We start from the raw sequence: 15,602 nt of genomic DNA, 5'->3' as shown, positions 1-15,602 counted from the left end.
CTAGCTCTGTGACCTTGGGCAAGTTACTGAGCCTTTCTGTTCCTGTTTCTCATCCATATACTGAGGGTAACAGAAATACCTGCCTCCTGGGGCTGTTGGGAGGATCCCATGACATAATACATGTAAATGCTTAGGACAGTACCTAACAAGTCCTTGCAGGACAGGTTCCCTGGGAGATGGAGATTTTGTGTGCGGGGAGTTTCTTGGGGGCGTGCCTTCAGGATGCACACTCAGTGGGGGAAGGGGTGGGGCAGAGGGAGAAGCTGGGCTTCCTGAGCTTGGGGGGACTGGGGCCATCAGAAGCCCTGGAGCTAAGATGACCCTTCAGAGTTGTCCTGAGTTGGGGGGTGGGATGCCTCGATCAATGCATGGGGGCTGCCCCCAGGGAGCAGGTGTGACCTTGGACAAAGGTGGCTCTTTGGTGGAAAGGACAGTTCCCAGGGAGGAACTCAGCTGAGCGGAACTTCAGTCCTAAAAAGGGAAGGGGGTGGGGTGGGAGGCAGGGCCGAGAGTGCTTATTGGCTAGTATTGTGGGATTAGATTTCAATAGAAGCTAAAATGTTTTTAAAACACCCTGGCCAGTGGAGAAATTACTCCCAGTCTAACACTGTGCCATGCCCGTCTCCCAGTATCCTGCTTGTCCCAAGCCTGCTGTTATTTATTGCCCTCCTGGAACAAGAGGGAGCAGGCCGAATCCAGAGAGGCATGGCCACACTCACCCCGCCTGCGCTGCCCCAGCCCGGAGACCAAGGCAAGGTCACTTGGCCCATCAGTACTTTAGATTCTTCTAAAGATGGGAGTGGTACCGCCTACCCACAGTGAGGAGAGAGGATTAAATGGGAGACCACATGGCAGCAGTTCTCAAAGTGTGGTCCCTGGGCCATCAGGACTGGCCTCCCAAACTGCGAACTTGTTGGAAATGTGAATTCTCAGGCCCCATCCCAAATCCACTGAATCAGGAACTCTGGGGAAAAGTTCTAGGAATCTGTGTTTTGACAAGTCCTCCGGGACTACTGATGCACGCTCTAGTTTGAGAATGACTGGTGTACGGGACAGCACTTAGCTCTGAGTCTGGATCCTGGAAGGAGCCGAGTCAACCTGAGTTGAATCTGAATCTGGACTCCCTCCGCCCGCCAGCCTTAGGTCAGGTGCCTGTGAGCAGAGCGTCACCTGCTGGTGACAGCCGACCATGTGCGCATATAAGGATCTCTCTCTCTCTCTCTCTCTCTCTCTCTCTCTCTCTCTCTCTCTCACACACACACACACACACACACACACACACACACACACACGGATTCAGGGCTACACCCATGAGCAAGGAAAGCAGTGCTGGATATCACGGCAAGTTGCCCGGAGGTCCACTCCTCACTCCCCTCCACTCTCCCTGGAGAAATCAGGTTAAAGTGAATGTCAAGGGGCGCCTGGGTGGCTCAGTCGTTAAGCGTCTGCCTTCTGCTCAGGTCATGATCCCAGTGTCCTGGGATCGAGCCCCGCATGGGGATCCCTGCTCCGCGGGAAGCCTGCTTCTCCCTCTCCCACTCCCTCTGCTTGTGTTCCCTCTCTCGCTGTGTCTCTCTGTCAAATAAATAAAAATTTAAAAAGTGAATGTCAAGGGCAGGTTTCAATGGCCAAGAGAGGTCACCAAAAGATAGCAGCAGTGTGTTTGAGTCAGTGATAATGGGCACTCCTGACCAAGGGTTTAAGTGTCGGACACACTGAAGGAAAAGCAAACAGCAGCTCTGCCCCGCTTAGGCACGGGCTCCCACTGGGGTCACAGAGCTGAGGACAGCCTTGACAACTGGTCACAGGCCAGTAGGAGGGGCCATCCACAGTGCTTCGCCAACAGTGCCCCGTGTGATCACCTGCTCTATTGGGCTACCCAGCTCTCCTGGGTGGGAGAACTTTGTATTCTTCTGCTTTTTATTCCAGGGGTGTGTGTGTGTGTGTGTGTGTGTGCGCGCACACACACACACACACACACACACACACTCACATGTCTCCTGAACTGGACTGCGAGCCTTTTGCCTGGCTCTTTGGCTTGTACTGAGTGGCACCCCCTAGCGGTGGTGAATGGAATTGATGGGGCTTTGTGCTAACCTTAAGAATTTGGAACAAATGCTGAAAAGTTTTGAGCCACAACACGGAAAGATCCCAGACACGATAGAGGAGAGAGAGAGAGAGCCCAAGGCCAGGAGCCCACCAAGCCCTCTTTGAGTGGCTCAGAAAATAAGCTAAGTAACAATGACAGGAAATGGCAGGAGATACACCTCTGCAGTGAGGAAAGGTAAAAGCAATCAGGAGGCTCTGTCGGTGGAAGACACGGACTGGAGAAATTCAATCTTGAAGGATGCGCAGGGAGCTGTGGCAGAGAAAGTTGGCTGTGCCCGGCTTCCAAGAGCAGCGCTAGGGGTCATGATCCTAACGCTGAAGTGGATGAAATGGAAAGCAGCAAGTCTGGTGAGTCCGAGCTTGGTGCTTAGATCTCTGCTAAAGCCCGAGAACCCCATGCAGGTAGCTAGCTGTTGAAGGGAAACAAGACTTTCCTCTTGAGGGAGGGCTCTCCAAGGTGGGGAGGGCCGGAGCACAGGAGCTGTTCCTTCTCACCATCTGGCCCACATTTGGCACAGCCTTTCCCGTCGGTCCCTGTTGCACAGGTGGGAGAGGCCACGGCCCCAAATAACATTACTTGAGAATAAAGGACATCCAAAGAGGAGTTAAACAGAGCCAGAGTCCTCTGACTGGTTGGGGCTGGCATCTCCGGGAGACTGGCTCACTCGCAGGGCACAGAGGCCCTGACCTGATATGAGGGCTGCCTGCCACCCCTTGCCCTGGCCCTTTTTTAAGGCCGGGAACAACCTCACCTGGTAGCATCACCTCCTAGCCCTTCCTGTCTCCACTTAGAGGGTAGTGTGTCTCAGCCTTCCCGGCAGGAGCCACTCCAAGGCACCCTGACACCTTTGTGATGAAACCTAAGACCGCCCATCTCTAAAACCATAATTTTATGCCATCCGAGAAACCTCAGCATTAGGTCAGGTGACGCATCTCTAGAAAGAAGACTGTTATGTGGTCACTAGTCTGTGGGAGACATGATCTTTGCCCTCCAGGAACTTAAATAGTGCTTGACAGTATTTGATTAAATACTAACATGAATTCATTCAACAAACGTACGTTTAGTGCTCCTACGAGTGCCAGGAGCAGCACCAGATGCTGGGGATACCGTGATGAATAAGACCGGCAGTCCTTGCGTTCTGGAGCTCACCAGCTGTGGGGGGAAGGAGATGTGGAGCAAGTAACGCCAATGTGAGGAGACCAGGGGGCCCTGGGAGCCTTTAGCAGCAGCTGATGCGGCCCAGGGGGTGAGGGGTGTCTGAGCAGAGCCTGCAGGGTGAGGAAGAGCCAGGCAAGGGAACTGGGTGCCGAAGTGTGGAGGGAGGCATTTCTGAGCAGCACGGGGCTGCGGAGGGCTTCCTGCAGGGGCTGATTTCAGCTGGGCCTTGAAGAGCAGGTGAGCCCAAGGAAGCGGAGGGGACAGAAGCAGTGAGGCAGGAATCAGCATTTGGGGATGGCGGGGCCATGGGCCTGGCTGCTCTGGTCTCAGGATTGTGTGCAAAGGAAGTACGGGAAAAAGAATCCCTTTTGGAGAGGCCGAATTTGAGTGGCTGGCCAGACATCCACCTGGAAATGTGCAGGGGGTGCTTTATCATTAGAAACGTGGACTCTGGGGCACCTAGGTGGCTCAGTCTGTTAAGCGTCTGCCTTCGGCTCAGGTCGTGATCTCGGGGTCCTGGGATCAAGCCCCATGTCAAGCCCCATGTTGGGGTCCCTGCTCCTCGGGGAGCCTGCTTCTCCCCCTCCCTCTGCAACTTCCCCTGCTTGTGCACTCTCTCTCTCAAATGGATAAATAAAATCAAGAAAGAAAGAAAAGGAAAGAAGAAAGAAGAAAGAAGAAAGAAAGAAAGAAAGAAGAAGAAAGAAAGAAAGAAAAAGAAAGAAAGAAAGAAAGAAAGAAAGAAAGAAAGAAAGAAAGAAGAAAGAAAGAAAGAAAAGAAAGAAAGAAAGAAAGAAAGGAAAAGAAGGAAGAAAGAAACGTGGACCTCTGGTGTGGAGGGGCTCAGCCTTCCGAAGAAATTATAGCGAAGGAAGACTGGAGGCCAAGGTCAGGGTGCTGAGACACCTGGGCGGGGGAAGGGAGCCAGCCTGAAGACAGAGAAACCCATAAGAACACATTCTGTAGAAGCTCAGCAAACAGTTCTCCGGAGGGAAAGGAGCGGCTCCTCCCGGCCAAATGTTAGCGAAGCTTCTATAGCTCCAGGAATTGGCAGGGGGGCACAGGATTATTCACATAAACGAGTGAGCATTCCTAATGCATTGTCTTGGTCTCTACCCCTCTCCCAGCACTGCCCCTTCTCTCACCTTCCTGCTAAAAATATCCCCGGAGGCCCCAACCCCAGGTCTACAGCAGTTGGCCATCCCTGGGGCTTCAGAGCAAGGAGGCCCAGGTCCTCTGCCTGGTATCAGTGGCCACCCATCCTGGACAGCTAATGATGGGACATCAGCATTGCCTTTGAGCGGAGGACATGAAAGTGGCCATGGGCTGCTGTGGGTAGGCAGGTGAGGTGAGCAGGCAGGGGCAGACCTGCCTGACAGCTCGGCACTGAGGTCACCTCTCTCCCACACCTGCCGGTCCCAAGTCACCTCTATCCTCCAGCTTCCCGCAGAAGGGAGGGCGAGGCTCACTTGGAGCAAGAAAAGCTTACCCCCTTGAGTAAGGGGGCCCTGGGAAAACCTGGGCTCCATTGGGGAGGCAAGGGCTTCCAGCACAGCCTGCCCTGGGACCTGCCTCAGCGGCCACCTCACAGGAAAACCGGGGTTCTGGCCACTGGGGTTTGGGCCACACCCAGGGAGCCGCTGGGAGGTTCCAGAAACCAAGGTGCAGCCAACCTGATCCAGGAACACCTGTGCCACCCACGCCAATTAGCGTTTTCTGGCACCAGAATACCTGTACCCTCCTTAAGCCCTCCCGACCCCTGCTCAGCTAGAAAGGAAGTTTGGGAGGTGGCGTGATGGGGCGAGGGCTGAATGGGTGAGGGGATACAGCGGGAAGGGAGGCGGCTGTAACGAGGTTCGCAGTTTGGAGGCAGGTGGGTTATTCTGAGCAACTCACTTTTCTTCTTAGAGCCTGGATTTTCTCACTGACAAAATGGAATTGGGAGTATTACAAGGCCAACATGTTTCAGAGGATTGTCACGAATAAACAGAGAACCAGTGAACTTTCCAAACCGTCAAGGTCAGGTGTTGCTGGTTTCCATGACCAACCAACGTCGCATTGGGAATTTTCAGTGTGAAGTGCATGGAGCCCTAGTTGGAGGGAATCTATGAACTGCCTGAAATAATGGGTAAAAATGCATGTGCCGGGGCATCTCTGTAGGTGAGGATCCATAGTTCTCAGCAGCTTTTTATTTTAATTTTTTTTCTCTCCCCCATCAGCAGCTTTTTAAGGCGGTCTGGGACCTACAAAGTCTAAGACCCACTCACGGCGCAAGTCTGTCCCTGTTGTGTTTCAGAGGAGTCAGCGGAGACCCATGGTGGCACAGCTTGTCTGATGGCAGCACCATGGGTGAGGCCCTGGTCCCCCATCCTCCACTACTCCCCTCTGCCCCTCTCATGTCAGGTGAGGGGGGACAAAAGTTAGGAAGATCAGGGAAGGGTGAGGAGGCAGAGCCCCAAGTCCTACAGGGAATTGGGGCCCCTGTCCTCTGTGTTACCAGGATGAGGGCCTCACGGTGGAAGGACAGGAGAAGGATGAAGCCCCAGGCTAAGGGAGGCCTGGGAGGTCCCTCCTGGAAGCACGAGCTGCTGAATAAATGAGTCATCCTCCTGGTCTCCCTTCCTACCCCCACCCCCACCCCCACTCGGAAGACTCAGAGGAGGAAACACAACTTTCTCTCTGACACTGTCTTGAGATAAACACTCCGGTTCTCAGTTTCCTCTTCTGGAAAAGTTGAAGATACCACGTCAAAGCTTTACGGAAAACTGTGAAAGGCCCCACACAAATGTAAGGTAGTCACCAGCCAAAAATGCAAAATTTATTGAGCTACTACTGACTGCCAGACACTTGCTGGATGCTTTGACGAAATTGGCATGAATGTCACCACTTCAAGAGGCCTGCCCTGACCGCCCGGTTAAGGTAAATCCACTCCTCTCCCCCACCCGCCAGTTATTCTCACACTTCCTGTGCCTTTCCTTCCCACCACTTATTATAATGTGTGATGTTTCTGGGTGTTCTTCTTATCGCCTCTCTCCTCCACTAGACTTGCCATGAGCAGGAGCCACGGATATCCATGCTAAGCACAGTGCCCGCCGCCAGTAGTCCCTCAAATACTTGTTAATGAGCACGTGACTGTCTCTGATCTTCACGGCAGCCCCAGGGAGGCATTATTATCATGCCCATTATACAGAAGAAGAAACTGAGGTTCAGAGAGTCAAAGAGACTCGCTTAAGGATGCAGTTTGTTTTTCACCAGACTTTAGCTCTGCTTCTTCCCCTTGAAGGATTTCAAGAACAAGAGAGCCTAAGGGTCAGAAGAGAAAGTGTGGGCCCGGCAAAATGGCTCCCCGGTTCAGCCGCCACCCCGTGCTCAGCCTTCCCCAGCTGAGTTCTTCCAACCTCTCATCACACTGAAGTAGCTTCGAGTCATCAACCCACAGCCACAGAGCTGAGGCCAGCCCAAACTGGCCTGTTTATTTCCCAAGCCAAGTGACAGCCAGCCCTTCCCCTCCCTCCACAGCAATATACAGCTGAGAGCCCACGCCCCACTCCTCAAACCTGACACAGAAGATAAATTAGTGAAGTCTTTTATAAAACATTGTACAGGGAAAATACATACATATATATAGGGCCAGTGCTGGTGTTGGGGTGGGGTTTGCTTCTTGAACACAGGTAACCAGATCCTGCCCCATCAGGGTGCCGGCACTCTCCTTCCCTGAAGTGGCTCACCTGCTGTCCCCACAACCTGGTACCTGGCTGGTTACCTCAAGTCATAAAGGTCCAACATCTTGCCCCCAAAGGGCCCTGCTTTCTGGCTGCCCCTGCAGGCCTGCTCCTGCGGTGGGCCACCCCCTGCCCTTTCTCCTACCGAGGCAGCCTGCCTTGGCCTGGTCCCAGGAATCCGGCCTGGGGAGGGGACGGGGAAGACAGACCGAGGAATACTGTTTCCTGATATGTGTGGGGAACATATGTCATCCAAATCAGAACTTCTTTTGAAAGTGGATGGGGGTCTAATTCACTGGCCAACAGACATAAACCCACACTGCCCAGGCAAAGGGCCCTACTGATAGGTCTCCCCTGCTCGGAACTGGCCCAGTCCTACCACTCTAGACCTTCCAAAACGCACTCCCCGTCAGCAGCAAACACCTCTCAGATCCCAGTGCCCATCTCTCCTACCTCCCACTCTGTGTCTTCTAACATCTTCACTATGCATTTTAAAGTCTCCATAATACTGGGGACCTATAGTGTTGGGATTGGGAAGGGTGGTTGGGTCGGATGCCCCCACCAAATCCCAAATGGGTTCTGGCTGTATTAGGCCTTTGGTGTCAAGCCCCCAGGCCTTCTGGCTCCTTGGGCCCAATCTCCCAAATCATGGCTGCCTGGGTCTGAGTAGGAAAACATGACTTTATCCTCTGTGTCCCATCCCGTACTTGCCAAGTCTTCTCTCCCTAGGCTTCCCGGCAGCTGAGGTAGGTAAGGGCCAGGGCCAGGGCAACTGAACCATCGACCCTCCCCATCCCCACCTTTGGCCGATGCAAAGAACTCTGTTCCAGCACCTTCTCCACACGTTGTCCATGCCTATGTCCTGGTCCCACCTCAATGTGCCTTCTATGCTAGGTACCCCAGGAATCAGCTCTTAGGTTGGCAAATGGTGGATTGGTGGAGGCTACAGAGATCAACCTGTAGTTCCCTGCACCCCTACCCAGATGGAGCTGGGCCTCAGGCCTTCGGGAGCACCAGACAGCCGATCATAGCCATGGAGATGGACTCAGAGTTAGCACCCCGCCCCTTGCTTTTAGAACCTGCTCAGTAGGCCATGCTTGTAAAACTGCTTTAAGTAAGTCTTGCTAAAGCAAACAGTACCAGCTAGGGGAAACTCAGGCTCCAGGCCCTTCAAGGCTCCTCCTCTCCTCCCTATTTCCCCCTCCCCTTGTCCACAGCCACCCCAGTGCTTTGGGAAACAGAAGCCCACTCTTGATCTTTCCACCACTTCTCACTCGTCATCTGTCTGTGTTTGGGTAACAAAGACTCTTCCATGTTTAAGTCAGGACGCCTAACACCTGCCGCATCCCTCCCACCCCCACAAAAACAAGTGCCCAGATCTGACCCCTTGGAGTAGAGCTGAGAACACCCGGGGTTCAGGACGGGGCTTTCCGGTGGTTCCCCGAGTAGGCATAGGAGATGGGATGGCGGGTCCCAGGCCTCACGGTGAATGTGTTGATGGGGCTTCCATAGTGGGGGGTGCTGTGGGGAGACCTGGGATGAGGGAGCAGGAGAGAGGGTGGTTAATATTTGCAGCTAGTTAACCAACAGCCCTCCCACCTCCCTCAGGGCACAAGAGGAAAAGATGTGTAGCTCAGCGCTGTGGTATCTGCCCACACAAGCCCCGGTGGACAGGGTGGGACCTGGGTGGACCAGCACTGATTCAAGACACAGGGCTCCTCCTCCCAGCTAGGCTTGGCTGGCCACAGAATAGTGCCTAATACCCTTCTGTTCGGAACTCTTCACTCCTAGCCTGGGTCTGGATCCTTCTCTGTGTCGCTGGGCAATCACCATAGGCACACAAGGGCCACTCAGGTCTCCCCTCCACACCACTCTTAGCCTGAAGCCCTGAGTCTCTAGAGAGTGGGAAAGAGGAGGTAGAAGAGGGGAAGCTGGTGGGGAAAGCAGGAGGGTAGGGAAAGAGAGAACAAGGGAGATGGTGGGAAATAAGCAGGTCAGGCAACCGCCAACAGCGCTCTTTCCAGGTTAAGTGCGCCTCGCGCGTCCCTTTCTCTGCCCAGAGAGCCAGAAGAGCGAAAACCCAACGTCCCCGGACTGGTGGGCTCCTCTGGGGTCCCGAGGGCCGGGCCTCCACTCACCTGGCTTCCCACCCCGGGCTGCGTTCCTCGCCCCGCCCCCAGCTCACCTGCCGGCCGCGGGGGCGAAGCCATAGTCGCCGCCGGGCGCCTTGAACTTGGCCTCCCCGCGGGCGGCGCCCTCCATGGACAGCCTCCGCGCGTGCAGGCCTCCGGGGAGCGCGCGGCCCGCCGAGTTGACGCGCCGCATTTCCGGGCCTCCCGGCGGCGGCCCAAAGCAGTTGGGGGAGCTCAGGCTGCGGCCGGTGCCGCCGCGGGGCTGCCCGGGGCTGCGGTGGGGCTCCCCGACGTACAGGCGCTTCTTGATGAGCGAGCGGCCCCCGCCCGAGAAGCGCTCCAGGCCCCCGGCCCTGGCGTGGAGGGCGCCGGCCGGAAAGCGCGAGAAGCCACGAGGCGCTGAGGGCTGCCCCAAGTCTGGGAAGTTGTTCCGGGGAGGGGATCCCCGGCGCCCCAGATACTGGAGGGTCGGGGCGGGGGGCTCAGGGTCGTTGCTGAACTCTGGCGGCGGCGGGATGACCTCAAAGTGGAACTCCCCCTCGTCGTCATCGTCGTCGTCGTCGTCCCTCTTGCAGGAAGGAGAAGGAGGGGACGAGAAGGATTTGGGCAACAGGCGGCCCCGGGGGAGGTTGGAGGATGCCGGCCTTTCCCAGGCCACAGGGGCCTGAGGCTCCGCCTTTGTCCCGTTGTGCCTGAGGCTTGGCTCCGTGCCCTCCGGGTCTCCCGGGGGCTGGGGCTTCCACTGACTGGGTATGGTGGGCTGTGCCGAAGAGGCCAGCTGGGCGTCCTTCTCAGCCTCCTTGGGTAACTTGGGGACCACAGTGAAGGAGTTGGGCCGGCCCTCATTGTGGAAGATGCTGTCAGAGCCTGCTTGGGGCTGGCTGCTGTGGCCACGGAGGCTCCCTGGCAGGGAGGACCGGCCCAGGGCCAGCCCTCCTGGCCTTCCCTTCTGGGCCCTCTGCCTGGCTGCAAGGAGCAGGGCCATCGGGGAGCCTGGCTGCACCACCTCCCCAGTCACCGGATGCCTGAGGAGTTCATCGGCAGGCTGGGCTGAGGTGGGGGGTTTGGCTGGCTGCCCCTGGGGCTCCTTCACCTCCGCAGGTTCCCCTGACCCTATGGCTGAACCTGTGGCCCGCGGTGCCGTCCCAGCAGCAACCTCTTGGCTGGGGCTTTTCTGGCTGCGACAGAGCGTGTAGAGAAATGTCACCTCTTCTCCGCCAGGAGATCTCTTTGGTGGGAGGGCTGGAGCTGAGACGGATCCCAGGGTAGGCGGCTTACTGGGCTCTGTGGGGCGCCCTTCTGCCTCTATCTGGCGGGGCACTGTAAGTTCTTGAGGTTTGGGCTTCTCCCACTGCCCAGCTGGGACTGGGTTCTTCTCTATCAGCGGGGATGATGTGGTGGGCTCAGTTATGGCTGCAGATGGTATGGCGGGCCCGGGCACAGCATTAGGTGGTGTGGCTGGCCCAGGAGTGGGCTTGGGTGGTAGGGCTGGCCCCGGTGTGGCCTTGGGTGGTAGGGCTGGCCCAGGAGTGGCCTTGGGTGGTGTGGCTGGCCCAGGCACGGCCTTGGACTGAAGTGGTGTGGTTGGCAGAGGGGTGGTGGATAGAGGGGGCAGATTCTTGGCCACAGGCTTAGAGAAGTTGCCATTATCCCCCCTGTTTTCAAAGATTCTTCCCCCTTCTAGCCGAGGTTTGGGAGGCAGAAACCCTACGCTGGGCTTGGCTTCCTTCTCTGCTGACGAGGAGAACCGGGCCTCCAGCTCACTGCGGATCTGCCGGACACTGGGAGTTGGGGCATCTTGGGGGAGGTAGTCCACAGGAGGGAGGGTCAGGCTGGTGGCAGCCCCCTTGTCGGGCAGGCTGCAGGGACTCTTCTCAGGAACACTTGGAAGGGTCTCCTGCTCTGGCAGGCTTGGAGGAGCCTCTTCCTCTGGCAGGCTGGGGTCCTTCTTGCCCTCCTTTTCCTCAGAGGCCACCGTTGAGCCTGCCCTGTGACTGAGGAATCGGTCCTCCCTCCTGGAGCCACAGAGATAGGCTGCCAGCTCACTCCGCAGCTTTTCCATCTGGCTGGGATCCCTCCAGTCCACAGGCGCTGAAGAGGCTGTGTCCTCTGGGCTGGGGGGGGTCGGTTTGGGTTTGGGAGCAGGGGAGCTGGATTTGCGGCTTTTGGCAAACCCAGAAGGTGGAGGAGCTACCTTCTTAGCAGAAGGTAAAGGAGGGGCAGCTGGGGGGAGGGGCGGTGCTGGGGGGGGGTGCGGGGGTGCGGGAGGGGCCAAGGGAGGGGCTGGCGGTGGCGTCTCAGCATGTTCCTTAGTCCAGGACTGGGACTGGCCCAGCGTGGGGCTGGCTGGTGCTGCAGCCCTGAGCTCCCCTGGGTGGTCTGGCTCAGGGGCCCTGTCCGGGTAGACCTGGGACGCAGGGCGGATGTGGAAGCTGGGAGGCAGTGGGAGTCGATTGGGAGCTTTCTTGGTGGCCCCTTCTTCCTCTAGAGGAGTCCCCTGTGCTTCCTGAGCTGGGATGGATGAAGTCCTGACTGGGGTCGGGGGAGGCACCTTGAATGAGCGCGGGAAAGTGAGGTGGGGGTCTGGCTTAGGTCCCAGAAGACTCCCCTTTGGCTCAGCTGGGCTCTGGGGGGGGGCTGGTTCTGGGGGTCTCTGGCTGCCTGCCATTCAGTGCTACTTCCGATTTCCACTTGGTGACACCCCCAGGGGGAAAGAGGCCAGTCCCTGTTGTCTGAGGAGATGCTGGGAGTGCTGGGGCTGGCAGAGGGGGTGGGGGTGGGGCTAGAGAGGCCAAGGGTGGGGCAGGAGGAATGAAGTCAGGAGGGGTGGGCGTCGATGGGGAGGAAAGGGTGGAGACAGGGGCTGGAGCCCCCAGTACTGGGGGCAGAGGTGGGGCCGTGCTGGGTGGGGATGGGGGTTCCAGCAGCAGGGGAGGCGGTGGGGGCGCCATGGAAGGTGGAGGCGGTGGGGACTCCTCTCGAGGTTGTGAAGTGTCCAGGGGTGGCCCCGGGGCTGGGCCTGGGGGCGGTGGGGGGATGAGTGGGTCCTGCCCGTAGTGCCTAGGCCTCAGGTCACCCACAGAGCTGTACAGTCGGAGGCTGCCGTTGACTAGTGAGCTGGTACCTGAAAAGAAGGGAGAAGCAAAGAAAAGGGGGGCAATGAAGCCAACCAGCCTTGCCCATCTCTTCGGGGCGGCACCCAAGAGAGTAACTGGCCAGTTTCATGCCTTTCCTCCTGAACACCAGGTGAGGGAGCAGCAATGTCTCCAGTCTCCTGAGCTGTCCTGGGGGTGAGCCTCTCCTTTTTAGGGAGGGGCCCCTGCTTATCCTGGGCACAGCCCCTGGAGCCCGGACTGAATATTCTCTGTCTGCCTCACTCTTCTCTGCCCTGCTGTGTGCGGGGACTCCCTTATCCTCTGGCTACAGGTGGGCTGAGCTGATGGACGCTGCTGGCAGATCAGAGGGTGGGGACAGAGAGGCCAGGGCATTGAACCCCCGCTCCCTTCCTGATGGGCCACAGTCAGCAAGGGCTGCTTTTCTGTCAGGTTAGCCCCTGTCTGACAGCTCAGAGATAGGAGTAGCTCCCCACTGCTCCTTCGGCCTCTGGGGCATCACCATCCACTTCAGTCCCCGAACCCTGCTCACACAGCTGTATGTCATGTCATCCCTTTATTAAATGCTTTGGTTATCCCCTTTGAGTTGCCATCTGTTTCTCATGGGGGCCTTGGCTGATACAAAGCCAGGAAGGCCAGGGTTCAAATCCCAGCTCTACCACTTACTCAGATGTGTGACCTCAGACACACTAGTTAACCTTGCTGAGCCTCTGTTTCATCATCTGTAAAGTGGGCATAACGCCAGTGCTTACCACATAAAGCTGTTGTGAGGATTCGTGAGAGAATTCACGTAAAGACACATAAAGGGCTGATCATGGTGCTAGGCCCATAGTAGGCACTTAAGGACCGGTGACCCCTTTGATTGTTACCAACTGCACTTAACCTTTCAGATTGTGAGACAGAGAAAGTGGGAGAAGAACGGGAAGTCAGGGATCAGGGCCAGGGGCCTGGAGACCTTCTCAGTAGGAAGTTCAGGTGAAAGACCCGTAGGAGGGAGCAGGATGCACGAGCAGCTCCTGCTTTCCAAAGCCCCCGAATCTACCAAGAACCCAGGCTCCCATCTCACAGAGAGCTTCTGGAACAGATGCTGGACTGCGGGATGGAATGGGGGCGGGGTGTGTAGAAAGAAGGTGACCTGAACACCCAGGCGCTAAGAGATGCTGAGCACCTCTGGTCCCAGCAGCTCACACCCCTCCCTTCTTGGACCTGGACCCCAGTCCCCCCCAGAGTCTGCAGACTGCCAGGATGCCCTGTTATTTCTCTCTTAGGGGCACCCGTCCTCTGCTTCCCTGCCTCTCAGTTTCTAGCACAGAGCATAACAAACCCGGGGAATGTGAGCTCTGAAGGCTCCTCCCAGCTGTCTGACTTCAAGACAAAAAACATACTGGGGGTGGGGAGGAGAAAAAACTAACATTCATTAAGCACCCAAATGTTGGGGCGTCTGGGTGGCTCAGTCGTTAAGCATCTGCCTTCGGCTCAGGTCATGATCCCGGGGTCCTGGGATGGAGTCCCACATCCGGCTCCTTGCTCAGCGGAGAGCCCGCTTCTCCCTCTCCCACTCCCCCTGCTTGTGCTCACTCTCATGCTTTCTCTCTCTCTCTCTCTCAAATAAATAAAATATCTTTAAAAAGAAAAAAGCACCCAAGTATTAGGAGCTGTAATACAGCAGTGAAAACGAAACAAAAATAGTCAAAATGCTGGCCCTCCTGGAGCTTATGTTTTAAAGGGACAATGAGACAAACAACGAACATAGTACATCCGTAAACTAGTACCACATTAGCTGATGAGTAATATGTGGAATACAGCCAGGAGGGGTGCTGGGGGTACGATCTGAATAGGGTGGTTAGAGAAGACATCACTGAGAAGGTGACAGCTGAGCAAAGAGGGAGTGAGGGAGGGAGAGAGCTGTACCTACGTATAGGGCAAGAGCAGCTGAGGCAGGGCGAACAGCAATGCAAAGACCCTGGGGTGGAAGTGTGCCTGGTATTGAAGGGCAACAAGGTTACCGGGATGGCCGGGGCAGTGTGAGACAGGGAGAGAAAGCAGGACGCGAGCCCAGGTGAGGCCAGATTCTAGCACTCCTGGCAAGAGCCTTTGCTATGAGCGACACAGGAAGTCACTGGCACCTTTTGAGCAGAAGTATGACAAGAAGTGACTAACGTCCCATCCCGTATTTCATTTACTCCCCCAGAACTGGAACTGTGTTGGCCCCAGCTCATTTGCAGATACAGAGGTGCCAGGGGTTAAGTGATTTGCCCAAGGGAGCAAAGCTAATCTGTAGGGGAGCTGGGACTGAAAGCCAGGTCTGTCTGACTCCAGGGTTCTTTCCACTGCTTCATGCTGCCCTTATCCCTGCTCTGGCCTTGGCCCTCACCATCCTTCCCCCACTGGAAGTGGGCCTTAGCCAGCCTTGACTCTCTTCAACTCCCACCCACTGCAGCCAGTAGCCAAAAGGCCCGGGGACTCCCGCTTTATCACCAGCTGTGGCAGTGGGCTGGATGCTTGGGCCAAAGGAGGAAAGAAAGATGGACGAGCCCCAAGCCCAGGGCCCTCTTACCTGTCACTTCTTTGTCCACAAAGTCTCCTGGCACAGAGGGGGTGGGCACAGCCAGTCCATGGTTCTCCTGGGCATTCTGAAAGAGGGCAGAGAGAGCAGGGAACAGGGAAAGACAGACAATTCTTAGATTGCTGCTCTAGGAGGTCAGTTTACTGCTCAAAAATCAGCAGTGATGGTGAGGGTTTGTATAACCTTATGAATATACTAAAATACAAAAGGGCTAATTTAAAAGGGTGAATTTTGGGGCGCCTGGGTGGCTTAGTAGGTTGAGTGTCCGACTCTTGATTTCAGCTCAGGTCATGATCTCAGGGTCTTGGGATCAAGCCCTGTGTTGGGCTCCAGGCTGGGCATGGAGCCTGCCTGGGGTTCTCTTTCTCCCTGTCCCTCTGCCCCTCCCCCCTCAAATAAATAAATAAATCCTTCAAAGGGTGAATTTTATGTACAGGTGAGTCTTGTTATTTGCAGTAGTTATGGTCTGTAAAGTTGCTTCGAACACTGAATTGGAAAATGTGAAATCAATGCACCAAGAGAAGTACAGGATTAGGTTCCTGCAAACTTCAGTCAAAGCATTTTCATCAACTGGTCAATACAGAACTTTATTTTATGCATGTTTCTGTTTAAAGACACCTTATTTAATATATTCTTGACACGCTGACATTGAACTCATGGCCAACAGCACTATATCTCAGGCCTGAACGAAGCTTATCTAACATACCTATTTTTTTCTGTAAGGCACATCACAGCCTTCTTGCACTTAGGGATGTTAGCACATCAGCACTATGCTTGGGGGCCATTTTAAACAGTGAAATC

The 15,602-nt window shown here is 56.0% G+C and overlaps 1 protein-coding gene across 1 annotated transcript in view; it reads right to left on the bottom strand.

The window, feature by feature from the left end:
- Nucleotides 1-8,391: 8,391 nt before the first annotated feature.
- The window catches only part of CUNH6orf132 (chromosome unknown C6orf132 homolog), a 31,322-nt gene continuing 24,111 nt past the window's right edge, over nucleotides 8,392-15,602 (bottom strand). Inside the window, 4 exon segments of the mRNA XM_032410084.1 lie at nucleotides 8,392-8,523; nucleotides 9,176-11,757; nucleotides 11,759-12,246; nucleotides 14,793-14,868. Of these exon segments, the coding sequence (XP_032265975.1) occupies nucleotides 8,406-8,523; nucleotides 9,176-11,757; nucleotides 11,759-12,246; nucleotides 14,793-14,868 (3,264 nt within the window). The 3' untranslated portion in view covers nucleotides 8,392-8,405.

Source organism: Phoca vitulina, unplaced genomic scaffold (genome assembly GCF_004348235.1).
Source record: "Phoca vitulina isolate PV1807 unplaced genomic scaffold, GSC_HSeal_1.0 scaffold11, whole genome shotgun sequence".
Classification (NCBI taxonomy): Eukaryota; Metazoa; Chordata; class Mammalia; order Carnivora; family Phocidae; genus Phoca; species Phoca vitulina.
Note: the sequence above shows the minus strand (reverse complement) of the source record. Positions and strands in the feature narration are given on the sequence as shown.